General features: G+C 48.5%; 1 protein-coding gene across 2 annotated transcripts in view; it reads right to left on the reverse strand.

Annotated features, from left to right (window-relative positions):
* The window catches only part of Vangl1 (VANGL planar cell polarity protein 1), a 51322-nt gene extending 24212 nt beyond the window's left edge, over window positions 1-27110 (reverse strand). For both annotated transcript variants that reach the window (XM_041638213.1, XM_041638212.1), the window contains exons 1-4: window positions 26978-27110; window positions 18369-18557; window positions 10906-11044; window positions 5026-5633 (exon numbers count right to left, since the gene is read on the reverse strand). In XM_041638213.1, the coding sequence (XP_041494147.1) occupies window positions 5026-5633; window positions 10906-11044; window positions 18369-18439 (818 nt within the window). In that variant the 5' untranslated portion in view covers window positions 18440-18557; window positions 26978-27110. The remainder of the gene's footprint in view (window positions 1-5025; window positions 5634-10905; window positions 11045-18368; window positions 18558-26977) is intronic.
* Between the last annotated feature and the right edge of the window lie 829 nt (window positions 27111-27939).

The following is a 27939-nucleotide window of genomic DNA, read 5'->3' on the forward strand; positions in this document are numbered from 1 at the left end:
TAATCCCATCTTAGCCTTGCCTTTGATAACGTGGATGAGCCCAGGTAAGTTACATGACATAAATCGTTTTCTCACAGTTTTGAGGCCTGGAAGCCAACATCAAGGTTTCAGTCAATTCGGTTCCTGTGAGCGCTCCTGTCCTGGCTTTCAGATGGCTGTCTTCACTGTCTCACATGGCTTGTGTTTGTGTGCACGTGGAAATAGAATAGGGTGTTCTGGTATCCCTGTACATAAGGACGTTAATCCTATTTAGATTCTTAGCTTATGGCTTCAAATGAGCCGGTTATTTCACTAGAGCCCATCTCCACATACTGCCACATTAGGGGCAAGGGCATCCCTGTATGTGTGGAAGAAGGAACATAAAACCAACCACCTTTTCAACAAAGCCATCCAACAGCTGTATATACTCATATATTGCTATGATTTAGAAAGCGATTCCAGAATCACTTCTTATAAAGCATAGAAGGTTCTCTGGTTAGGTACCAGCCCTGTGATGAAGAGGTTCATGTTCACTGGCAATTTATAAGGTACTCATAGTCTTAGTGAATGAAGCACTGAAAAAGACAGTTAAAAGCTACAGGGTGCTTGCTGGGAGTTGCATGGACATCCGTGCGTTCCTTTTCTCTCTTCCTGACAATGATTATCAACAAGGTATTCATATTTGTGCAGCACCCCAAAGAAGCACTTTGTCCCCACTTGTAACCTACTTCTAGTCCTTTAACATAGAGAAATTAATGTCAGAGCTATATGCAAAATAAAGTCTAGCAGACTGGGAACGAGGAGCCTGGGGTGGTAGGTGTTGACAGGATCCAGGAGATCCTAGGAGATAAACCTGGAAGAGATTATTTAGACTGTTGGCCTCTGAGCAGGGCTATGGGAGAGGAAGTAGATTGGGTTCACCAAGGGCTGGTGTCCTGGGCTGAAGAAGGAGAAAGTGAGCTGAGCACCAGCATCCATCTCTCTCTGCCTCCTGACTGTAGATACCATGGGAGCACTCACCTCAAGCTCCTGTAGCCATGACTACCCCACCATGACTGACAACATGCTCAAACCGGGCCAACACAAACTCTTTATATCTGGGCTTGCTTTCACCAAGGAAGAACACACCAGAAGCGATGCCGGGCTCAGTGCCTGAGAACTATTTGGATATCTTTTGAATCCTTGAGCTGCCATGGATATCTAGATACTAACGCAGAAGCAATAAAGAGTCCATGAGGAGATGGAGAGTGTCTCGGGATATACAGAAAGAAAGCAAGGCACAGCCATGCTGGCTCATATGTGTGCATAATTGCAAAGGGACCCAGGCAAGATCTACGGGAGAACCACCCAGCTGAGTCCATCCCACGCTGCAGAACTGTTAGAAATAAAATGATGGTTGCTTTATGCAACCAGGGCAAAGGCATCCTTGAAGCAGGTAAAGTAGAGAAGGTAAAAAAGGGGTCCAACCAGAGCCTCAAACACACTGCGGCAGCCCCAAGGCCCAGCCTTTGTCACCTGGTAAATTAAAGGACTGGTGGAGCCAACGGACCAGAGAGAAAAAGCCAGCCTGACATCTGCATCCTCTCCACTCCGCTCCAAAGAGCCGGACGAATACAGCAGCACCCACGGCATCAGCTAACACCTGCCAGGCGTACACAAGCTCACACAGGGTGCTTGCACTTACAGCAGGACCATGAACGTGAGCACAAAACCTCCGTCTAGGGCCAGTACCAGGAGTGGTTAAGGCCATTCTGAAACAACACCGTCGGGGCTCAAATGTTGTCTCTCACAATGGCAAACGCCTCCGTGCCTCCACTTCCTCATCTGCCGGTGAAGAAGACAGTGCCTCCCCCACAGGATTGTCCTAAAAACTGAGTTTTGCATTCAAAGGTGAGAAGGCATCTGATGGCAAACAGACAGCTAGGTAGCTACTTGCTGTCAACTACATCAGTGCCTGCTCCAATATTTATGGAGTTTTGCTTTAAAGATTAAGACACAGAAAATACTGAAGTTAGTAACGGTCATTTTAAAACCTGTCTCCCATATTCTTCTGTGTTACTCCCCTCATAAGTCAGCTTTTAAAAAATACATTTCTAATAAAGTTAAAGAAAATTTATCAAATCACTGTGAGAACTGGGCCAAAGAAGTGACCAGTGGAATGTGTACGAGCAGCTGACATTGACCTCCACACCCACCTCAGGTGCCACAGAGAACATAGGTCGTGCTGCCTGCCAGTGACCATAAACAGGTCCCTTAACCTGCCCTCAGTGGGAAAAGCTGTATGCCAGTCCCACCAGCTCTGACCCCCAGAGGTGAGGTAAATTAAGCAAGCATGAAAAGCCTTAGTAGCTCCCGAGGCATTAGTTAAAGGTTAGTTCACATTTTACATCTATTTCTGGAACTTCACATCCCGCAACAATGATCTCTCCCATTTCGGAAGGTTTTCAAATAAACCCCAAACGATCCCTGCCCACGAGGGAAGCCACAGCCGGGGCCTTTTACCAGCGCTAACAAGACCATTTCCTTTATGAACCTGAGGAGGAGGCATTCTTTTGAACACTCTCAAAAATAGCTCAGCCCATTCAGGAAAACCACCTTTGAACAGGGAAGAAAGAGCTCCCCATTGCTCGGCCACAAGCGCAATAGGTCACTGCACAGCAAAGGCTTTGCATAAAGGGAAAACGGAAGGGCCTGGGGTTCGGTTGGGTCTGGTGAAAACCTGCTATTCTGACTATTCTGATGTATGGAGCTTGCTTTGTCCATCCTGCACCCCGCTTCCCTCCTGTCTTGAAAATTCACAAAAGGGCTCAGAAGTTATATTTCTGGCCCAGTGATTGTTCCAGCCACTGCTGGGTTTGGACTGGATTTAGCCCATGGATCAGCAGGCGCAGGCGATAAGACCAGCACCGTGCCAGGGGGAGGGACCAACCCTGCTTCAGCTCTCTGGCCTACGGTGAGGAAGAGTTCACCCTTCCCTGTGCAATTGGGAATTACAGTAATCAGAAGGAAGGCCGAGACGCAAAGCTGTATCTGGTCTCATTCACAGCCTACGGCTGCCACACTCCCGAATGCTGCTCCCCAGCTCCAGGACCACAAGTTTCTCCGCACAGTGATGACTTTGGCAAAATTCGCCTCAGAGACAGACTGTTTCCCAATAGGCTTTGTAGCTGCCCTGTTGGAAACCCCCTGTTCTCCTGTGCCCCAGTCCCCTATCTTTAGGCCTGGCACAGCAACTGCCCACTTAAAAGCCATATGTTAGCCTCTTTCCAAGTGCCTGGGAGCTGCAGGAAACTCTGGGCTTGGGTTCTGTAAGGAATAATCATGGGGGTCCCTCTCGAGTACAAAGAGAAGAAAGCTCTCTAAGGTTCCAGTGCCCTACTGATTTATTTGCATCCGGAGCTTTACTTGCTCCCTTGGAGGATTTGAAACACCAACGTACACTGCACGGCTCACTCATCCAAACAGAAACTCCTCTGAGAATCAATCATGGTGGCTGCAGCCTTGAACACTAAACCAGTTAGTCCTCAGGCAGTATGAGCTGAGCCAGAGATATGGATGCGAGTACATGCCAATGTGACAATGATTGGACAGTGGGATCTGACTCCAAACTGGGGCAGGGCCACCTCTGTGGGTAGCCAAAACAATGACAAAGCCAGTCTGGCAGCCACCAAAGTGTCTTCACCGGTCCTGGCTGCTTGCCATGTGACATGTATCAACATTTACTGCTCAGGCCAGTGAAACTTTAAAGCCAGATATCCAAGGTAGGTGACTTAGTTATTTTTCTATGACTGTGAAGAGACACCATGACCAAGGAAATGTATAAAAGAAAGCATTCAATTTGGGGGTTCACAGTTCCAGAGGGTGAGAGTCCATGATCATCATAGCAGGGAGCATGCAGCTCCGAGCTCACGTCTCCCTCAGGCAGTGGCAGAGAGAAGAGACAGACGGTTGGAAATGCCGTGGGTTTTGAAACCTCCAAGCCACATACCTGCTCTAACAAGGCTACACCTCCTAATCCTTCCCAAACAGTTTTACCAACTGAGGACCAAGCATTTGAATATATGGGCATTTATAGGGCTCATTCTCATTTAAACCGCCACACTGGATCACTCACCCAAGGACCACAGGACTGCCAACTGTGTACCATGCTCCATGCCAGGCAACAAGGGTGCCAGAAGGAGTAAGACACGGCTTGTGGTCTCAGAGATCTCACAATTTACGGAAGGAAACAAACAGAAGAGTAAGCTGCTACAGGGAAGGAAAGATGTCATAACTGGATCACCAATTCAGCCCCAGGACATGAGAGGAATCCAAATAAGGCGGACATGCTATGTTGTGCAAATTACTTACACCCTCTATCCCCAGTTCTGCGTCCAAAACACTGGGATTAATAATATCACAAGGTTCCACAGTGATAACCAGCATAGAGTGCTTACTTTCCTTTATAAAAACAAACAAACAAAAACCAAACCATTCCCACCCTTGGAATTACCTATTTTGTAGGTCTAGCTTACTTTTGCTTAACACAATCACCCCCGATTCTGTCAATTCTCCTGCCAATGACATAATTTCATTCTTTATAACTAAATAAAATTCTAACACACACACACACACACACACACACACACACACACCACATTTTTTTTTACTCATTCATCTGCCAGTGGACAGCTAGGATGATTCCAAAACTTGGGTATAGCAAGTACCTGAAGCATCATTTTGGACAAAATGGAATAGTCACCTTATCTATCATCCATAAGCCAAGTTTTCCGGCAAGGTAGGTAGTTGTCACTATGCCTATCTTTTCTCTGCTACTCCGGAAACTGCCAGAGGTAGGGAATGAGTCAGATAAAACTCTGAACACAGTCAAGAGCCCCAGTGTGAAGGCATGGAGACCCCTGACCTCACACAGCCCCTACTAGAGCCAGAGAGTCCGGCCCCAGTTGTAGCGTTTATATCTAGGACTGCATCTCAGCCCGGCCGGCCGAGGACCTGCTGTCTTCTAGTTATAGGTCATCCTTTTTGCTCGGTGTGCACGCCCCTTACCTCAGGTGTCCCAAGCTGTAGAAGCGGGACTCTCCATCGGTAGAGCGGACCACCTGCAGTGTGAACATAGGTTGTAGCTGCCGCAGCTCCAGTAGCACGATGGCAAGGTAGTGGATAAAAAGCAGCGCGTCCACAAGGGAGACTGCATATTGCACGATGTCCTTGTAATTCTGGTCCCTAGAGTCCAAGATGCGAACCCCGTAAAAAAGCCAGTAAGAAACCACAAACAGAAAGATGAGGACCAACAAAAGGGCTCGGAACACAAATACCCGCGGCACATCTGCTCTCTGCTTGCGGAAGAAGAGTGCCCAGGTTCCAATGAGCAGAATAAGCAGTTTGAACGATACAGAAATGAGGAGTCCCTCGCAGATGGCGCCACAGGGTTTCAGCTCCTCCCTCCACAGGATTGGGGGCAGCAGGATGAAGGCGATGGGGGTGAGGAACACGAGCAGTCCAAGGAATGCGGCGACAGTAAGGCCCAGATAACGCTTGCAATCTAGCCCCACGCTGTCCTCCATGTCCTTGCTAATCCTGGCGATGTCCTCTTGGGATATACTGTGCTCCGAGGTGCCCGTGATGGCTGTGGTGGTCTCTCCCCAGTTGTCATCCTGATGGCAGAGAAGGCAGAGAGGGGGATTTGTAAAAAAACCATAGAAATATAAAACAGAAAAGAAAGACACTTCGGTTATCCGCCCTTCTCAGAAGCGGAAGTACTGCCAGCTTTTCATTTTTATGATTTATTTTTTATTATATATGCATTGGTATTTTGTCTACATGTGTGTCTGTGTGAGGATGCCAGATTCCCTGGAACTGGAGTTACAGACAGTTGTGAGTTGCTAATGTGGGTGCTGGGAATTGAAACTGGGTCCTCGGGAAGAGCCATCTCCCCAGCCCCTAGAATCAGCTTTTAATACGGGGACGTTTTTAAACTTTAGCGATTTTTACTGACATTTTCGAAACAGATTCTATATTTGTCCTTTGAACACAGAAAACATAATCTAACCTTTGAGTTTGTTTGGGTGATCCATCACTGTGATGCCCTGTCATCCCTCAGGTTGGAAAGTCCTGAGAAGCCCAGGGGCCTGGCCTTTCTGCTCCGACTTGACTAGCAGTTGTTAGACTAAGCTGCAGTGAAGGTGTTACGAGAGTACCCACTACTACACACCAGTGCACCCCGCCCGTCACCCACTACTACATACCAGTGCACCCCGCCCCCTGCTAAGTTCTAGGCTTACAAAGCCCAAATCTCACCTTCAGTAGCTCTGCAGAGCAGAGGGCATAAAAAAGGAATGTGTATCACATCACACGAGTTCAAACGCACCCACAGCGGAATCCCACATTATCTAAACTTCTGTGTGACATTTATAGGATTTACTTCAGTGAGGAGTAGCAATAAGAATTCTTTGATAACATTTCTCATTGATTAAGTAAAGAAAATCCAGAACTCTATCTATGGCCAGATCAGCTCAAAAGTTCTTTCTGAAACATGTTTTCATGATAAACTAAACAGCAAGGGCGTAGGAATATCGGGGCATGACATGTTATTATGGTTATTCTATCTTTAATCCCATTGCTTTCTTCCTTTAAACTTCTAGGTAGCTGCTAGTGGGAGCGCTTGGTCTGTTCATTCAACGAGAGTCTGTTAAATACTTCCACGGTTTTTCTGGCAACTAGGACTCTATCTCAGGGCACAACAGAGTTAGGAGGCACCAGGGACCATGTGAGTTCCACACATTATGATTTAACTGAAAAAACTTAAGTCGTATACAGTAGCAAAGTGGTGGAATGAGGACATCAGCTTATGCCAGGTGTAGTTTCAGTGCATGGATAAAACAGCGGCATAATCACTGGTAACCAAACAAACCACGTTCTCACCCATCTGTGGATCCTAGCAGTGAATCTTTGGATTTGTGTGTTTCATTTGGAGTACCCATCAGAGAGGGACCACTGGTGGGGAGGAAGAAGAAGGATCTTAAAGGAGGGGGTGTGTAGGACACAGGCAATAGGAAGGGGAGAGGGAAAGGGAAGTCTAAGTGGGGGGGGGATAACTATTATTTTATAAACTTCACAAACATGTTTATTCATATAAAAGAGTTTAATTGAAATCATCCTACACAAGGCATCAAGCTCCTCCCAGAAGCCACGGGTTACCAAATAAAAAGGCCACTGCTGGGTGTGTGTACCCAGCAGAAGCTGATGGTAAGACCCTTACTGCTAAGACATCACATCCTTTGGTCACAGGGAATGGGAAAACCAAGTAGGCACTGACAAAGAATCCTCCCTGCTGGCTAGTTTTTCTAGTACAGAAGATGCTGTGCAGGCAATTGGGGAGTTGGGGGTGGGGGAATCATCAATAGTTTGACTCAGCTGTGAACTCTCTGAGCTATAATAATGGCCAGTGTAGGAAGAGAGGCCCATGGCCGCAATAGTGGCATGAATGCTATGATGGTAACCAACTAGTTTCTGATTGGACTTAAAGCCAATGTGGCCAAGAACCCATGGCTGGGGAGGTCACAGACCTCAAGGGGACACCACTGCCGTTATTCTGCTAAACGGATATAATATCCAAGTGCCTTCTAAAGTCGCATCTCTTTACCTCTCGGACCTCATCAGAAGGGTGTGTATGTGTGTGTGTGTGTGTATGGTAATTAACACAGAAATTCGGAACTAGAGCAAAACCAAAATGTGCCTCACTCACAAACGGGACATCTGTATCATACCCCTTCTGTATGAGGCTCACGGACCACTGCAGGCGAGGGGAAGCAAAGACTGTAATGGCCAGAAATCAGGGAGGAAACAGGATGACAGCATCTCTGGAACACGACAGGACCCTGTATTCATGAACTCACAGAGTTGTGTTGCCTAGACAGAATCAAGCCAGCCAACATTCCAGCACAGAGCAGGCAAGGGGCTCACAAGTCCCCACTCCTAACTGAGGAGCTCTGGGCAGCTAATGGATTCTGGAGGTGAGAGAGTCAGTTGTTTGTTTCAAGGTTTGGCCCATAGCAGATTGAAAACACTCCAGGGAATGACTCACGCAAACACATATCCTGGACTAGGTAAGTTCTTTAAAGAAGAAGATGTATAGTTGGGAGGGGTGAGAAGTTGAGAGTGGATGTGGGCAAAGTTATTGGGAGGAGTGAATATGATCAAATAAATTGTATGCATGTGTAAAATTCTTAAAGAATCAATAAGAACATCACATTTAATGTTTAAAAGATCCAGGCTAAGAAATATTGTTTTATCATTTAAAAATCATAAATTTATGAACACATCAACAAATACTAGGGGTGAGTAGTAAAGATTTTAATCTAGGAACACATAGGTTATCAACTTGGGAAGTCAGAGGTATCATGGGGTGTTAGAGAGAAATGACCACAGACAATGGCCAGAAGCAGCCAGGCATTGATGGTGGAGGTTTAAGATGGTTTACCACTGCCAGAAAACGGGCCTGAAACTTCCACAGGAATTTAGATATATATTTACCACACGGCCCAGCAATTCGACTCCTAGGTTTTATCAAAAGTTAATGGAAATATGTCCACAAAAAACTTATGAAAATATTCATAAGAGCTTAATCCACTATAGAATGTGTATACCTCCAAGGTCCACCCGCCAGCAGAACAGATAACAAACTGTGGTCAATTCACTGGAATACTAGTCAGCAGAAATAATAAAGGGTGAACTGTTGAAACACATAGACCATGGATAAATATCAAAATCATCATGCTGAGTGGGGAAAACCTCATATGATTCCAATTATATTCAACTCTCCAACAGGCAAAACCAATTCACTGAGATGGAAATCAAAATAGCGGTTGCCCTGGAGAGGAGTGGATGGCGGTGCGGATCAACTACGAAGAGCCAGGAGAATTTTCTGAGCCGAAGGGTGTGGGTTCATCTGTTGAAACCATCAAAGTATACCCTTGAGAACGATTTGATTTCTGCGTGTGAATTTAGGTCAGTTAAGAAAGAATACACCAGCGGGAGAAAACAAAGCAGAAAGACATACAACTTGCTGCAATATAAGACAAATTCCCAGGCTGTAGGAAACAGTTGGCCTTGGAGCACTGTCTCGGGAAGACAAACGCTGGATTCTGCACACGTGACTGATAGCCCTGCTGAGGTAATAGTACTGATATCATGTGGACATTTTGTTGTGTAATAGCACTGCTCTGACTCGGCTGTGCACATAACTTCCTGCCAGTGAGTGGCTAACAAAATGCCTGCTCATTTTACAAACCCATGCACATCTCTGTCTAAAAAAGTATAGTTGTACAAAGGCGTCTCTCAAATTTGAGGTCTTCAGGGAGGAAAAATGCATCTGAACTTCGCCAATCGAATTCCCTAGATTTTTGGTAAAGAAGCTGAGACCAACAAAAGTTGTAGCTCCCAAAGTTAACATGGCTGCTGAAACACACAACCTCCAAAAGTCCTTCCCATCACACCATCCTGCTGAAAACATCAACAGCTTCCCAAAGAGCTCAGGGTACAAAGAAGGAAAAGCCTACACGGTGGGTTACTGGCACCTCCGAATCCACTTCTGGGGGAAACTGACCCATGAGGCTTTTAAGGATGATCCAGTCATAAGACTGACCACATCTATCCGTCATCCATCTATCCTTCATCCATCCATCCACACACACATTCATCACCCATTCATCCACCATCTATCCATCTTCCCATCATCCATCCATCCATCCATCCATCCATCCATCTGTCCTCTTAGAACCAAAGCAAGCAGCAAACAGTATTAAAAGAATTTGCTCGCTACTGAACAAACCCCACATTCAGTGGGGAAGCATAGTTATCAGTCCCAATGGCATCTGTAGCCTTGAAGGGATTGTAGTTTCAGGGTTCCTATCTGATTATAAATGCCTATCTGTGGGTACCTACAGGTGTGCATGGGTATATGCTTATCTCTGTTCCTATATCTTTATGGCTGTGAATTTGTGCATTGCTTTGTTTGTGTGAGGCAAGGCTGGGCATGCAATATTTCAGACATGGGTGTGTGTGTGTGTGTGTGCAAACATACTTCTGAGTACAGCTCAGATGGTTATTTAAATCAAGTAGGCTGCCAGACAGTAGGAACTCCAAAAAGATCCCACACATTTTTTTAAAGTAATAAAGTGTTGATATTTTAAAATTGGTTGACTTCATATGAGGTCCTAAAGCTAATATTTCTGAAACAGGCCAGGCCTAGTAAACCTGAATTCCTGCAGTCCTGAGTGGCAGTGGTCTGAAGGAGGGAAGCTGTGGTGTCTTGCCAGAGGAAACCCCTTCTCCAATTTATGCCAGCACCAACCAATAGCCTTGACATTAAGGCACCCCAAAGACCACAGCTACTAACCCCAAAGTTTGCTGAACATATTTCTGATTCTGATCTTTGACTCTAGTATCCCATTCATTCAGATTTCCATGCTTGCCATCGGAGAGCCAAGGACTTGATTTCTTCATATTCCGAGTTTCTAGGCTGTCTTCTCTCGTCAGTGTCAAGCATTCCTTGGGTGTTTTTTGGGGAGGGAGTTTCCCGCCCTCTCCAGTTCCATTCCATTTTGGAATGAGTCTCCAGGGACTCTTGCCTGGAACTTTTCCCTTTTCTGACTTGTCATCAGCCAAGCTGGCTTCTTCCCAACATCATTCAAGGGAAGCCACCAATCACACTTCAGAAGGACCCCAAGCTACCCAATGGTAGGACATGTCTCTTAGACCAGCAGGAAAACCAGAAAAATAGATAAACTCATTAAGATGTTAGAAAAATAAAAATTAAAAACCCAAGAGAACTTACTGCAACAAGACTTAGGAAAAAAAAAAAAACGTTTGCAGAGGGGAGGCGGGGCCGAGTGGCATCCTGCCCACGGAGGTGCCTTTGATCCTTACCTGAACTTCCTCTGCGCCTGTGGGGACAGAGTCATTGGCCAGCAGGGGCTCTCCAGTGGGAGCCTGGATAGTGACAGACTTTTCTGACCCTCTGCCATCTTTACTCCGTGGAGATTTGTGTCTTTCTCGTGTTCTTTCCCTGGGGAGAAATCCAGTCATCAGATATCAAACTTCTGCCAAGTTCATTACTCTCTAGCTCACCGAAACATAAATTTTATTTTGATGTTAGGGAAATTCTATGCCTATACCTATACCCCACCCCCACCTGTACACATGGCATCCTCCGTTGCTACCCATCCCCACAGCCCTGCAAGGAGTAAGATTATCTTGAATCCCCTACTTAGTATTTCCTTTCTGACAATTTAAAACCCAAAACAAAGACTTGGCCACTCCTCCACCAACAATGATCACTTTTTTTTTTTCGGAGCCTAATTTTAGAAATACTATGGGTGAGGTATATTTCACTATAATAATTACTCAGTTGATTTGGTTATCATTTGCCTAAGCTAATTAGAAATTTTTTTTTTTTACTAGAAGAACACTGCATCATATCTAAACTTTGGTCTGGCCAAAAAAAAAAAAAAAATCTGGGACACGATGTCACCCTATACTTTGGGGGACAAGGACAGAAAAGAGGAAATTCTAAACCCGGACAGAGAATCATTTACTTCTCATTCTTACAAACCCAACATGAAAGCCATTCCTGTAGGTTTTGGCTGAGCTCAAAGACACCCATAGGAACAAAGAAGGTGAAACAAACAAATGACCCTTGGGGGCCGGGGGGGAGGGTGTCTTCAGGCCACCTGAGAAAAGCAGGCCTTCCACACTGGCACCCCAGAGGGACTTTGTGGGTGGTCCTCCAGAGACAGTGGGAGGACACCCTGTTGTTAAGTCTTAAAACTACAAAAGGAATCGGCCACAGTGGCCAAGCCCTAGAGGTCACAGGCGGGTCAATAAGCAGTGGCCAGCATCCGAACATCCCACCCGGGTTTCCTCGGCCTCCTGTCCCCATGTGCCATTTGACAACAGTCTTTCCCGCTGCCACCTCCCCTCATACCCAAGGTTTCCTATTCTATGTGCAGAGCCAGTTAGCTCTCCATCTGCCCATGAGATGTGTGACCTTGTGCAGGGAACTTGACCTCAGTTTCCCTTTGTGGGAAACAGAATGGGGGCCATGAGGATGTCACACAGACAAGGGAACGTGTGTGTGCCCAGTACAAGGGTGTGGAGGGAGCACCCAACATACAGTGGCCATTATTAGCCAATGGCAACAGCGGAGTCTGGACCTTGGGACAGAGAGTATGCCGTCCTGAAGAAAGGGGAATAAAAGAGCCAGGAGCAGCACATGACCAAGCCTCTTCCTTGCTGAACGTCTATCTCCTAGTCTATCTCCTATTAACCTACTACTTAGCAACAACAACAAAGCCCTAAAACAAAACAACGGAATGGCATCTCTTGGCAGACTCCTATCTTGGGAACCCCTCCCTTGGATAAGCCATAGACAATTCCTTCAAGGAACAAAAGGTTTCCCACGGCAGGCAGTTTTCTAGCGACAATACCTCCGTTCTTAGCCTGTTCAATAGGAAGAGAAGTGCTCAGGTTAGCTGTGTGTGGTTCGAGCCAGACAACCAAACATCAGAGGATCTAGCTCTTCATCCAGGGCTCTGGGTAATGCGGCCAGCTTCCCCTGCTCTGGCCCAGCCACACAGCACTGTGGAGAGCTTGACTGGATTAGCTCCATTCAATTCTAACAAATGGCTCTGAGGTCAGTATTACTGTCCCATCTCACAGATGAAAAAAATTGAGGCTCACGGAGGTTAAGTGCCTTCCAGAAGTTGTGGTAAGGAGCAGAACAGGAACTGAAGCCAGGTCTGTTGCCACTGTATCTATTCAAGCTACTACGTTATACTGTTTCGGGGGAACAGTGAGATTTTTTAATTAGCATAAATAATTATGTAAAACAATGGGCTTTTGCTATGACAGTTTCCATACATGAAGATAATGAACTTTGATCACATTGACCCTCTTCTACCTTCCTTTCCTCCGCCCCACTGGGTCCCTTTCTCTTCCTAAATATCCGAAATCTGGAGATTTTATAGCGTAAATATTCCTAGCACTCATGTTCACGCCCCCATGCGATCACACTGCTGGAGCTGTGAAACCGGCCTCTGAAGCTAGTATTGGTGGTCACCATTGGCCGTGACAGTCAGTAGCCTCAGCTGTGCGCTCTGGGCTGTCGAATACCAGCACTCCAAAAGGCATTCTCTGTGAGCAATGTGGGGGATTCTTGCTCCCCCAGCTTGGTCAGTCCTCAGAATGAACTTCAGGCTAGCTCTAGAGCTGCTTTTCCACCAGGTCCCGCTTGCACCTAGCTTGCCCTGGGGTGACCCCATGCCCTTCTGCTGTTTGTCACTCTCTTGTTGACCAGCGGCTGAGTCACGTGCTTATCTAACCTGGCTCTCTGTTGAAAAACCTCACAGGTCAAATCCTGTGACAGCAAAGATTGTTCTGGAACTAAATCCTTTCACTTCGTGCTAGCTTCTGGTTCCTAAACACCGTGAGGGCTGAAGCAGACAGAAACTAACGGGAACTAAAAAGGACCACACTCCTCTCTCTGGACCACCCAACTGGCAAGGCTCATAAAGGCCCCAGAGAGCGCTAACAAGGGAACAGCCAGTATCTTTGCAACTCAGTCTCACAGCTTCCCGGAGAGCACCGGAAGTGAACCAGGTAGGAACTTGATACATAGCGCTCCGTCCTCCAGCACCTGCCACTCTACACCAGTGCCTCCCATTTCTCAGACCCCTTGTGCAGACAAGCCACCGTGGGTGCAGAGACTGGGTGGCCCTGCCCTCAGAATTTGTCTGGAAGAGAGACAACAGAAATCTACTTTTTTTTCTCACCAGCACCCCAGGCCATCAGGAGGCAGGTGATGCAAGGATTATTCCTGAGGACTTTCCCACCCCCTGTTTCAGGGGCTGTGGAAATTCCTACTTAGAAGTCTGCCTGTATGTGAAAAGCCTTGGGAATGGCAGGGGATCAAAACCACGGGGTGCTCGGCTGTGTAGCGCTGTAATACACAGTGCGTCTTTATTAAAATAGTGGAGCTGGAGAGATGGCTCAACAGTTAAGGGTGCTTACTGCTCTCCCAGAGGTTTGAATTCTGTTCCCAGCACCCACATGGAGAGACTGGCAAACCCCTGTATTTGGTGGTGTAACTCCTGCTCCTGGGTTCTGTGAGCACCTTTAGGATACCCAAATACAGACTCATAAATAAAAATAAATCTTTTAATTTTGGTAGTGCACGGATGAAGTAAAGCACACAAGCCCAACTCAGGGTTACCCAGAAGAGGGAGGCTCCCATCGGCACTTCACCAAGACAGCTAGCTGCTCCCAGTACTGGTCTCACCATAGAAGGGAGTGAGACACCACATGGCAGCTCCAGAAATCACTGCTGCTAGTTACTGCTCCGGGCAGGTCTCCAAGTCAAGCCAGGACTTGAGAGTGATGTCCAAGAAAAACACTGTTGATCATCCATCCAGGGCTTTCTAGTTTGCAGAACTACAAACCTCTAAGAGGTCATTCCACTGCAGAATATACCTCAACGCTCATCTCTGTAGCTCCAGAGGCAGTAACGGGGCAATGGAGATGGAGCTCAGACGGTAGAGGGCTTGCCTCGCTTTACTGAAGCCCTGAGTTCAATCCCCAGCACCACATAAAACCAGACATAATGGCACACACCTGTGACTCTTGGTGACATACAGAATTTGAGGCCAGCCTGGGACAGCAAACTGGTGCTGTGACTTAAAGGGACTGTGGCTGTCCATTATCTTGGAAGAGAGCTCCCCAATGAAGCTGAGAGTCAGGGGTGGAGGTGGGGGGCGGGGGCGGAATAAACAGTTTACTAAACCAATAAATAGAACATTAAGACACACTCAAGATTTAACTGCCTAAGTGGTCAGGTTCACCTGAGGCTCTTGCTGGGCAGCCTCATCACCCACAGGAATCTGCATCTTTATCGCTAAATCTGTCTTTCTGATTCCTTGGCCCACAGGAGTAAAGATAAGGCTGTCGGGGCAAAGATAAGTGTATCTGTGCACTGTGGGTACACAGGCATGAGAGGGTGGGGAGGGCAAGAGGCAGCACGCAGGAGGCAACCCTGTGCGCAGGCAAATGCATCATCATTTAGGCAACTTGCTAGCTTTGTGACCCCCCTTCGGTTTAGCCGGAATGCCTAAGATTCCCACACTGTCCCCACTTACAGTCACCATTTCCTGGGAAGGCTGTTTCCTCCTGTTCCGTTGCTTGTCCGTTTCTAAATGGGGAATGCCATCCCACCGGTTACTCCTCCCTTTCCTCCCCCACCACCACCCACTCATTACCTGTCCTCTGCCTGTGGACTGCAGGCCTGCTGGGTGTGGAGAACAAAGAGGCTGATGGGGGGGCGGGGCTGGGGCTCCACCACTGCCTGGGCAGCCCTTTACAACAATGCATTTTAACACAGTAGCCACATTTTCCTTCCAAAGGTGGCATTCTCTTCCAAAGGACCAACAAGCCTGAAACTTGCCAAGGGGTCCAATATCTGGTAGCCATGTTCCTCTCTGTGCCTCAGTTTCTCCACCTGTAAAGCGGTGCGCCCAATCCCCACTATTCTAGGACCGTTGTAAGCATGGGAGAGGGTGACCATGATGGACCTTGCAGGGACTCTCAAAACGATGCTTCTTGATGCTGGCATCAGGAGCCCCACAGGTCAGACGAGGTTGGCTGCAGTTTGTACCACTCTCTCGGTAAGCTAACTAACTGGACGCTCTGGGAAGAATGCAGGCATCAGTGATCTCTTTGTCAGAAAACGGGCTTGGGCAGTGGCCAATCCTCCAAGACCATCAGTGTCCTCGGGCACTTCATTATTCTTTTCTGAGCTGGAGCTGCGCTAAAGTTACCAAAAGACCAGGTCCCTTTCTTTTCCTACTCCTCCATTCAAACTCCCCACAAATCATCAAGCAGAGAAGCCTTTACAGGGCATTCCTCGTACCAGAAATGCCTGAGGCAGCTGGCTCTCATGCCTTGGAGGGCTCCTTAACCGTGGGGTACAAACTTTGCCCTGTGGTTCCTATGACCTCTGTGGTCCTCCCTCAGGCAACACAATGCAACAGAAGGGAGGGAGGGGCTTCAAAGATCCACTCAGTGCACTTACACAGCCCTCCAGCTCAAATCCCGCACTCAGCTCCACTCGGAATGGGCACTCAGCAATATTCCCTGATCAGCCCTTGGGAAGCAGAGCTCCACTCGGGCCTCCCAGTAGGAGCTCCACAGTGTTCCTTGATCAATTGATTAAAAGCCTCAGCTCCGGCTCGCAGCTGCCAAGTACTTTCCACAAGGGATCAAGAAAGAACTAAGCGTTCTGCATGTCATCTTAATTGAAAGTTATAGTCTCTTTCAGTTCCCATAACAGCACTAGAGCCATGCATTTCGGGGACCCCAGGAGGTCCCGGGAAGCAGCAGGAAGCAGCAATGGGCCTGGGAGGTGCACGTCTTGCTGGGTGTGCAAACAAAAGAAGCCAGGGCTGGCTCCATTCAGAATTTTGCAAGCCACCCTCCTCTCCTGCTTCAAAGAAACCCTAAATTCCTACTCATACCATATGGGTGAGGAAGCCTGACACCCCAACAACCCAGCTGCTTTTCCCAGGTCGGTCCAAAAAGCAGATATTTGAAAACAGCTGTTTCTGGTATTTTAGAACAAATCTCTTAAGCTTGCCCACTGATCAAAATCTGTGATCATTTTTAAAAACCAGTGGAAGAATGGGGTTCTGACTTTCTCAGGATCGGGGCTGTAGAATGTCACCCCCGAAGTGCCTACTCTGCGCCTTCTGTCCTCACTGGAAAAGAGAGTGGGGCTCCAGCATAGGGAGCTATACAAATAATGCAGGAATGTTTGGAAAAGAAAGCAATTAAAAAGAAGAAGAACTACCCAGAAGCCTGTTTCCTTAAAAATAATGTCGTCCCCTGAGCACAGTCTTGAAAATCTTCCCGTTATGTTTTTATCTCATTCGTTTTACTTTTTTTGAAGACAGGGTCTCACTGCGGAGCCCTGCCTGGCCTGGAACTGGCTACTTGTCAGGTAGACCAGGCTGGCCTCCAACTCACACAGCTAGCATGCCTCTGACCCCTACGTGCTAGGACTAAAGGCCCCTGCTCCCTTATCAGGGCTCCGTTCATTTTTTTAAAAAAATTACAAACTACACATTTGTACAGAAAAGTCAAGTTTACGTGGATAGGTCGCCACCCCCCAGGCACCACTGCCAGGAGCCCCTTCCCTGAAGATGTCACTCCGGCAGCCTAGAAAACACTTGGAGGCTTCTTTCCAGGTATGGCCATCCACACAGGAGTGACACAAAACATATATCCTAACCTGAAACCTCACTCTGGGCACAGCTACTTATATGGTGATCTGTTCAGGGAGATAAACAAGCACCAGGGCAGTAACCGTTCCATACAGCACACAGCTGTGGCCAGTGGCCCTCCGAGCTAGGGGCAGAGGTCACCTTCGAACACAGGTGCTGAAATACCAAGACTAAACAGCATGGATACAGCTACTAGCGAGAGGCCTCCTACTATGGCCGAGCTACTCATTTCCCAAGCATAGCTCATTCAGTCTAGGAGAGGGGCTCCCTATACCCATTTCACAGAGGAGGAGACCCCTGACCTGTTGTATTCTTACCCTGCACAATACAATGCCACCCACTGCCTCATTTACGTGTCTGTTCGTTCATCCGTCCCTGTGTCCCGCCACTCAGCAAGCATTCTGCAGGCCAGAACGCACATGGCCCTCTGAGTACCATCAGCAAGGAAGGAGACTTGGTCCCCACCACGCAGGACAGTGTTTTCAAATCCTGAGCTTGCTCGCTTGGAAGACTAGTCAAAGAGAGATCAGATGCCAGGCCAATCATGCCCACATGTGGGTGTCGGTGGGTGGGTGTGCGGTGTGCCCCCCTCCCCACCCCCTAACACCCCTCCCCCATGCCTGAGATAGTCTCAGGGCAGATGTTTAATGGCCCGTGAGTCAGCAGCTCGGGGTGAAGTGAGAAATTAACACCAATTTTTTAACTTTCATTCACATTCACAGACTTGGTAAAGCTCTGGGAGAACTTTCCATCTATGAGAAGTACTCAGAAATGAGAACCATTTCCACTGTTGGGAAAACTTTAATTTAAAACCAATTGTGAGAAATTAAGGTCATCAACTCTAATGGCGGCTATAAAATGTAAATTGGCAGAGCCCTGTCTCTGTGAGCCTGTCAGCCACTCTTATTACAGCTTGGCTTCTCACATACCAGCGGGCTTCTGAACCCTTAACATCCTCAGCCCTTTGGGCAGGCTGTTGAAAACCTGGTCCTCTGACAGCAATCCCTACCAACCTGCAGGTGTTCCCAAAGAGAAGCGCCGACTGAGGCATTGCTTACATACCCTTGCCTGTGAGATTTTTTTGAATGGCTTGAGTAGTAGGAATATCCAGAATATGTGGATTCGGTATCCATAGCAATGGCGAGCTTCCCCGGATAGCGGATGGAGCAGGCTCTCTTCTCCCACGAGCAGTCTCACCCACTCGCTCCTAAAGTCTTGTGGGCCTCAGAGATGCTACTCTTCAACAGGACTCTGGGAAGGGGAGAAAATGGAGAGATTAATCCTCAAAGTCAGTCATAAAAGGGCGGAAAGATAAACCGACAATAGCCGACTCTCCTTGGAGGTTCCCGTTATGGAATATGGGGTAAGCGTAAAACTCAAACCTTCAAATGGACTGCTCACCAAGGAACAAGCTTCGCAGGTGTCTGAGAGGTGAGAGGGGTACCGAGCGTGCTGGACCCCATCACAACCACAGGAAGAAGGTTTGGGAGAAGCCTGGGCATTGAGACATGTATTTCTCATGGCTTTGGCTGTAGGAACTACTTCTCACACCAACCCCCAGACAAATGTCTATCCCACCCCCACCTGTCAGTTATAAAAACAACTCCCAGGGAAATCACTTAGTCAGCACTTTGGCCATCATTTCCAAAAGTCAATTAAAGTTTTTTTTTCCTTAGTCTCATTGAGAATCCAAACACCTAGAAATTTACCTTAGATAATTAAAAATCAACAACCACCACAATTGCCTTGCTGCCTATGATAATAAAAAGCCAGAAGCAATGTAAATGCCCCCCCCCCCAGCCAAGGAATAGCTAGGGGGAAAATATGATTCAGTCAGTTGAAGAAAATACCATGTATCTGTATAAAATGACAATTATGAAGAATGGAGATTTTAATCAGCAGGAAACAGGACTGCAGGTAGCCAGTGCGCCTATACAACTGTTCCAATGATGTACGGAAGGGTGGGGACTGCTACACAGGGACATCAAGAAAAGTGATTTATTAGTTGCAAGGTCCTAGGTCCTTTCCCACTTCCCTCAAATATTGCTCTGCAATAAAAATAAATTGGAAACACTTGCGAGCCCATTCCTGAGCCTCCACATGCTCAGGCTCCACTTCTAGGAAGTCGGATCTAGAGTTCTGCCTCTGACCGCACCCCTCTCCCAGGCCTGGTCCAGGCCCCGCAGGGTTTCCCACCCTGCAGTGTCCTGGAGGCTAAAACTCAAACAAGGCCAGTGAGATAAAGTGCGAAGAAAACAAAGGAGTTGCAAAGTCCACACCCTGCCCCAGTGCTGGAGGAGGCTCAGGTCCCAGACCACAGCAAAAGCTCAGACTGGGAGACATTTCAAACTGGGAGGTTTAACTGGGCCTGGATGTCACAGCTACACAGTTACACAGGCCTAGAGCCTAGAAGTGGCATTCTCTTCCTTCCAGGATGGAAGGTCCTTCCTAAAGAAACCCCGTACCTAGGGGTTACCTGCCTTGTTATAGATGCCTCAACTCATGATTTCACTAGGAACTGACCTCAGAGTACTAATTCTTCATGTTAAAAGAAAAAAAGATCTCCCCACTCTCTAATGTGATTAAAAGCTAAAAGCGAAGAAAATGTCCCCTAAACCAAGGGCACACATGGCCCAGTCACCCCCAAACTAGCACACATCGGTAGGAAATGATAATTATGGAGTCCAACCCCAAGGCCACTCCTTCCCTCCTGCTCCATCCATGCCTTTCTCACGGCACTGACATCCATTTCACATCCATGTTATTAAGGAGCCAGGAGACCCTGCTCCGGAGTGTTAGGGCCACAGAGCTGTGACCGGACAGAGACCTGACTGCTTTCCCTGGCCCTGCTGGTGGCTGGTTTCCAATCGGATGCCACTACCGCTTGGTCTTCTTTCCCCATATCAGGTTATTACTTAACAGTCGTCCGTCAGCAAGAGCCAAAGCCTAGTCATGGGGAAGCATGGAGTCCAGGCCACGCTTAGACTCCTGTGATCAGCCCCTCTCTTGCCTTCTTGAATCCAAATCTGCTCACTCGTCACGCACAAGCCGCCATCTCCCATAGCAGAGATATAAACAGAGACTCGACTTGCTTCCTAGTTGTGGGGCCTCAGTCAAACGATGAAACCTCTTTGAAGTCCCATCTATAAAATGTGAGCATCGGGAGCATTTTGATGACTGTACGAGCGGACAGAGGTAACAGTAACCAGCATGAGCACCAGATGTGCTGGGTAAGTAAAAGTGGGTGGCTCTGAGAGCTTCCTTTGGAGGTTTCCAAACTCCATGACCTCCTCGTCTTTTTCAGCAAGAGAAAAGCTTAGAGGGCACCTCCCTCTAGGCTATCCCACCCTGCTGCAGGCAGGCAGAATGGGGCTGCCTCTCAGGCGGCCTGCTCACCCACCAGCTTGTGTACTCGAAGAAGGCAGTTTAATCCTTGCTCTGTGAGTTTCCTACCTGGTAAAAGGAAGTCAAGCAGCCTGCTTGGGAGGAAGGCGGTAATGGTAAAGACTAAATGTGAAACCAATCAGGCACTCTCAAAACATTAGCTTAGCTCCAGGGCTCTCTCCCAGGGATTTCACCAGCCATTCACCAAGCTTTCAGCTAGCAGGAGTCTCCCTCCTTTCTGGTCTGGGCTATGCTCCTGTCTCACTGGCCTTCTGGATGGCAGATAAGCACCTTTAGGAGGTACAGCCAGGATAGGGAGCCTAGCAGGGACCAATCCTCTTTCCTTGATAGCCCCTGACCCAGCTCTCTGTTGACCTACAGATTCCATGGTTTGCCTCCTTCGTCAGAAAGCTGACCATTCTCTGCATTCATAATTGACTCCCCTCCATCCTGACACTTGCTTCTTTCACCTTCCAGCCTGTAACTCCTGGCTCTCCATTCTACTCTAACGTCTGATTTCTCACCAGCAATCGAGGGGCATCTTACAGGAAGGTAGCTCCAACCCAGAACACCACGAGTGATTCTGAGTTCATACTGCCTTGCTGTTATACCTCAGGGCAGGTGCTTCTGCTCTGTCCCACACCCAAATCCCCAGTAAGATGACATCATTAATATTCCCTTCTCAAGGTCAATATGAGGAATAAACAAGACTCCTGAGGTATAATCTCTAGGGCATAGAACCCAAATCTCGTTCCCTTCTCCCTCTGCTGAAGGTCATCATCATTCTTTGTCCTCATTAAAATGTGGACCATCCATTAAGGCAACGCCAGGCATGTCCCTCAAAGGAAACCCCAGCTCTCAATAGGCCCCCTCTGGGAAATGTCTTTTCCTAACTGTACCAACTACCCTTGCCCAGGTTTTCTCCAAAGAGAAGAATCTTGTATAAGATCCACTCTGACCCCATACACACTGCCACTAAATCCTTCATCCTTCCCTCTTCATTTTAGAAACTCTAAGTTAGCCAGAGTCATCTCCAAAGGTCACACCCTTGTCCTCTTTCTCCTGGCCCATCTTACCCCCTCTGATTCACCCCTTCATATTTCATGAGTAGCCACCAGACCCTGCTCAGTGAGAGAGAGATGACTTCAACAGGGGCACACATCTGCCCTCGTTAAGTCTCACTGATGTCTAGCTTCTAGCTTGATGGCACTTGTACTGTTTGTTGTCTCTTCTCCTCTAACACATCTTCCTACAACCCCCCTATCAAGTTTTCACCCCGTATTCTTCTCCATCTCTGGTTATAAACTCCTCAGAGTCAGGAGCAATGGTCCCCTTCCCCAAATTATTATAAACACTTCCTGAAAACTAAAGCCAAATGCTCCTTTTTTTTTTTCTCTGCTCTTTCAGCTCTTGTCCATAGCTGTGCTCTTTGGTCTTGTCTTGGTCTTCCCACTATCCTCGGCCTGTGATGCTGCCAGCCTAGTCAGTGGGTGGACCCGCTCTTGCTGTTTTCAGTACTCTCTCCGGTTCATCCACACATCCCAGCAGCACCAAGCTCTGCCTGTCCACAGGTCAGCCCCCATCCTCTCCCAGCGCACGGCAGCAGAGAGCTAACCTAGAGAACACCTCCAGGTTTCCAGGTTTCCTCACCTGAGCCAGCCCACACAGAGCCTGGCCTTCCTAAGTCTCTCTGCTTTCATCATGGTTACCAGCTCTTGCCTCATCTAAGATCTGAGTGAGCAGTCAGGAGGGAAACTAATAAAAGGCAGGGTGAACTCCTTCCAGAACAGGGCTTGACCTCAGGTAGGGGCTCCCACTTGAGTTAATGAAGGCACACATCCCAATGCTCATCTCTGAAAGGATGAGCGTATAAGGAACTAACAAAGTGCACGAGAGACACCTTTATCAGCAAAGATAATAAAGTAAGGAAAAGAAGTCCCTTTCCCTGGGCAGCAAGCTAATGAGAGGTTGCAGTGCCCAGACTGGGAGAGAGGTGGGTAGGCGTGTACACGGGGAATCCTTGAACCTGCAGCATCTATCATACTGGCCCCTGTAAGGACCTGTATCGTGTTTGGTCCAGGCAGAGTAGTAGCCAAACTCACCCCCTTGTTTTCAGATCCCCCCATGGTGTTCCCTGGACTTTAAAACACAGAAACTTTCATTTGATCAGCAGTTTTGCCAACTGTTCCAGTTCCTCTGGGGCCCGGTTCTTTCCAGCCCCAGGACCTTAGCAGAGTCCAGTTTATCTGCTGGGGCTCGTTCTTTTCACAAGCACCATTTTGGCTAATTCCTCTCCGTTTAAACACACTTCTTTGGCGAGACCTCGTTGACCCTCCAGTCCGCACCTGGCCAGCCCACCACCTGCATTCTCCCTACTGGTCTTCCAAGTTACACATTCACTTGGGTGACAACTGAGCATCAGGCTCCCTGAAGAGGCTCCTGGGGTGCGGGGACCATGTTCCTTACCCTCTCCCCAGCTGCTGGCAAACAAGAGGCCCATTAATAAATATTGGCTGACTGAATGAAGAGAATGTCCTGAGAAGTGCCTGTTTCGGGACACAGAGGCACGCCTTTACCATAGAAGAAAGCCTGCAGAGAATAGATAAAGTGGAGATCTGGGGACTATCAGGAAGGAAGCTACACCATTGGTGCACAGGGCAGCTTGCTCAGCAATGGAACATATGGTCCAGATGTGCTCAGGTGTGACCAGCACCATTGCTTCAGCTACCATCCAAGAGCATCCTGCCCTGGTCTGGGCCAGAATACACCAAACCACAGGGCCTGGGGAACATTGTCGAGACAGCATCTCGGTGTGCAGTGAACTTTCCCCACCACCCTGTGATGGGGGAGAGTCTTCTGTTTTGTGTTAATTCCATTGGTTAAATAAAGAGACTGCCTTGGCCCTTTAATAGGACATAAAATTAGGTAGGCGGAGTAAACAGAACAGAATGCTGGGAGAAAGAAGCTGAGTCAAGGAGTCGCCATGATTCTCCTATGGGACACAGACGCAGGTTAAGATCCTCCCTGGTAAGACACCTCGTGGTGTTACAGGGATATTAGAAATGGGTTAGATCAATATGTAAGAGCTAGCCAATAAGAGGCTGGAACTAATGGGTCAGGCAATGTTTAAAAGAATACAGTTTCCATGTGATTATTTCGGGGCATAAGCTAGCCATGCGGGCGGGCGGGCGGGTGCCGGGGACGCAGCCTCGCTGCTCCTATTACAACAACCCTGGACTAAAACAAGGTGAAAGTTGGTGACCTCAAGGAGAATCTTCCCCTAAGGTCACACTTACTCCTATAAAATACATGACTCCTACTTGAAAGAAAGACAGTGCTCAGGGAAAAAACAATCATATAAGGGAAATAACAGGTTATGATAATGACCGTGGTAAGCGGAAGCTAGCCTCTATGAAAAGGAAGTTATAAGAACCTCTCAACAGTTTCCACCCAGAGCGGTTAATTACAGGGGCTCTGCTTGGGAAGGGAGAAAAGCTACTGCACAGGGGGTCCAGAGAGTAGCATGTACAGGTTCACTTGGAGGCTCTCAGGTGCAGAAGAATGGTGCAGAGGGGCGTGGCTAAGACACCTTGCTGAGCTTGCACCTGTAAATCATAGAACAGAATCCAAGACGGTGGCAGGAGGCTCTGCAGAGCTCAGGCATCTGTGACAAAGCAATGGCCCTCTCCCAACAGGAGAACGGCTGAGGGCCACTGTTCACGGGGAAATAAAATGCCAGCCTCATTTTACCTGGCTTGCCAGAGCTCAACTCACACTCCCAGACCAACTGTGATTAAGTGAGTCTTTAATCACCTCTGGAACACCTCTCGGCAGCTGGATACAGATTGATGAAGAGCTGTGGATAGTTACTGTGTCTATGATGGATAGTTACTGTGTCTATGATGGATCTTTTTTTCAAGCAAACCCTTGCCCCCTCCTGGATCCGGAAGCCCCAGAAACAGATCTGATGCACTCCACATATTCCACGGTGCCAGGTACAGTGCTCTAAGTGGGACTGGGGTGGGAGATGGGTGGAGACAGAGCAGCAGAGATGCAGGTGGCTTTTCTTCCGACTCCAGGAGGACCTAGACAGCTATCAGAAGGAGTCCAGTCATAGCCTCTGAATTTGTTCTCCTTATGGGCAGCTTCGGAGCAATCAAGCCAGTGTGCAGCAGAGGCGCTGGGCACAGGCACTTCCCGCCACAGCAATGATGGCAGTTCCAGTCTGACAACAAGTGCCTACTGTGTGTTAAGACTGAGGTCACTTGCATGAAATACCTCAATCCTCAGAACAAGTGTAAGGGGACAAAACAGAACGTTATGGTGCAGTTAAGAAAACAAGGTCTCACAGACACAAGGACTCGCCCCCACTTCAACTTGGAGTCTGCTTTTAGAGAGCCCAGGAAAACTGAAAGATATGTAGCAATTACCAAAATTGTTTGTTTACTTAGAGAAGGCAACAATAGTGAATTGTTTCCAAGCCACATATAACCTTACAAACAATCCTGCAGTTCAATGCCTACTCATAGCCTCAGTAGGGCGGGGAAGTGGAGCTTGGGGATGGACAGGACTGGGACTTTAAGGAGAAAGGAAGTTCATCTCAAGCAGCCTCCATCCCAAGTGAGACCTCTGATTATTAACCAGTATAATCAGGACCCATTCAACCCAAACTACATCAGAGGCAAAGTAGGGTGTGCCTTTAGGGGGATTAACAAAAGAGTATTCGCCACAGTCAACACATTAATTCTTCAACAGAGGGTGTCACGGAATTGTTGCTCGGGAAGGAAACTTTTCAATTTCCTGTATGGTTCCGTCCTGTTGCTCAATAAATAAGACAATAAAAACGAGAGTTGGCAAGCAGTCTCAAAAATATGACACTCTCACAATTCTCCCATTTTATTTACAAATTAAGTTGTCACCAAGTCACAACGTCAGCGCTGCAACTCTGAAAATTTTCACACTGGGTGTTTTTAGCTAATCATACTAGGAGTCATCAACCTTTGGAAATGCTAAACACGCCTGGATATTTCTTTGAAATGCAGAATAAAACAGTTTCCTCCCACACATCAAAGCCCCAACTATATCACACTGATTTAATTCAATTCTAAAAACTCTAATTAGTGGTTCCATAAAATGACTAATTATGCCTCCCTGGGTTCAGACAGTTTCTGCCATCTCACTTACAGAGCCTAGGAGCTGTGTAATCAACACACCCACTGGAAGGAGAAGGCTAATTAACATTGTCGATTGGTGACACATCTTACAATATTTTTCAGCAAACCCTGTAAAAGGCATAAACATGTCAATGAAAACACTAATCCTCAAAGCTTGCTAGCTTTCGGAGTTAGCTTGTAAGAACACATGCATCCTTACCATAGTCCCCTCAAAAGGATTTTAACGAAACGCACGCGCCAACCACACAATCATCATGATAAATAGCCCTGACATCTCCCCATGAGCTTCAGAAGGAGCTCACCTTCCCAGTGTGGGCATCATACCCGGTTTGGAGATTGCCCGGCTCCAAGTTTCCCCTGCTCATCACCCAGCCGCCAAGCTGTGGCTCCGCCCCACTCCTGCTTCCACCGCCGACGCTTTTAAATTTTTATAAAGCTTCACAGGTCTCTGGGCGCGTTGCTTGGGGGCAGTTCAATGGCTGCGGGATGAAATGAGGTCCTACCGGTGCTTCCCCGGCACGGCGAGGTAGCCCCGGACAGGGACTCCTCCTCGGGCTGGGAATGGCTGCACGCCTCTGCTCCGCCCCGGCGCTTTTGAAAGTAAACTCCTACCTGCCTGTTGCGCTCCGCGAGGCGCAGCGGGCCGCGCCCCCCAGGCCTGCAGGGCTGCGGTTTTGTGAGTGAAATGTGAAACCTAAGCCAACTCGGTCCCGGTACCCGAGTACCGGCTAGGTGACCCCGGGCGCTGGCGTAGACCCCGATCGTGTCCTGCCCTGCGCGGCGCATCTTGCCGCCCGCTGCCTCAGACACGCCGTCATTTACCCGCTGCTGCCCCGGCATGCGCACCCAGAGGCGCACTCCAAAGGCTAGCCAAGGCAAAGGGACGTCCGAGGTAGCATAGGCAGCCCCGGGACTCGGAGAGACCTCGGGACAGGGATGGAAGGACCCAGGTACGGGGAAGCGCGACCCGAAGCGGCCCGGGGGCTCCTGCCCGAGGCCCCGAACCCCGATCGGAGTGCTGGGGAACAGGGACAAGCGTAGTTGGGCCTGACCTCCCGCCCAGCTCAGTCCCCCGCCGCCGCGCCGCGCCGCGCCCGCTTCTCCCGGACTCACCCTGGCGCCGGCCAGCAGCGCTCCACGCCCGCGTTCTTGCTGCAGCGCCCCGGCTCCGCGGCCTGCGCTGGGCTGCAGTGGAGGCACAGCCCCGCCGCGGTCGCCGCTCTCCGCTGCTTTCCGCTTCCTGTCCCGGCGCCGCCCCGCAGCCCCAGCCCAGCCCTGCTAGCCCAGCGCGGCGGCCAGCCAAGAGCTGCAAGCGCTGCGGCCCCGCGGCCGGCCCGGCCCACCTGCAGCGGAGGGCGGGGCGCGTCCCCCAGGTCTCTGACGTCCCAACTCCCATGTGCACACACGAACACATAGTCCAGCAACCGCATTCTGAGTATATGATCCAAAGGTGTTGTTGTCTCCCCACCAGCACCCCAACATAGCATCTCTCTCTCTCTCTCTCTCTCTCTCTCTCTCTCTCTCTCTCAATTGTGCATAAAAGTCGAGCCTTCTCGGTTTTTTTTTTAAAATCATCAAAGCTTCAACTCACATATTCACGTGGCTCAAGAACCAATTTCTACTCCTCCCCCAGACTTACACATATTTCAGCTCACATAACACTCACACTTAAACTCCAATGTAGCCCAAGAGATGACCCAAGCAATAACCACAAACGCCCACACCTCTCCAGCAGCTTTTCCCTGCCCCTCTCCTACCAGAGCAGGCATGCCCTGCTCTTCCTGGTCTTCTGGAAAGGGCCTGAAGAGCGCACCTCAAAGGCGGAGAGCCAAAAGTTCCCAACTGACTAAGACCACTTCCCTTGCTGAGCCTCCTTTCCCTGTCTGGACAGTGGTGAGGACGCGAATGTTGACCTTGAAGAGTTGTAGTGAGAAGTCTAGAAAGCACTGAACAGTTGGCAGCTGCGCGCGTGCGTGCGTGCGTGCGTGCGTGCGTGTGTGTGTGTGTGTGTGTTGAATATTTGTGCCCTTCGTTCTTGGTTTGAATAGAAATCCGTGCCCAGAATGACAGATCCA

Source organism: Microtus oregoni, unplaced genomic scaffold (genome assembly GCF_018167655.1).
Source record: "Microtus oregoni isolate MIOR12 unplaced genomic scaffold, Mior012 000054F_ref0000373, whole genome shotgun sequence".
Classification (NCBI taxonomy): Eukaryota; Metazoa; Chordata; class Mammalia; order Rodentia; family Cricetidae; genus Microtus; species Microtus oregoni.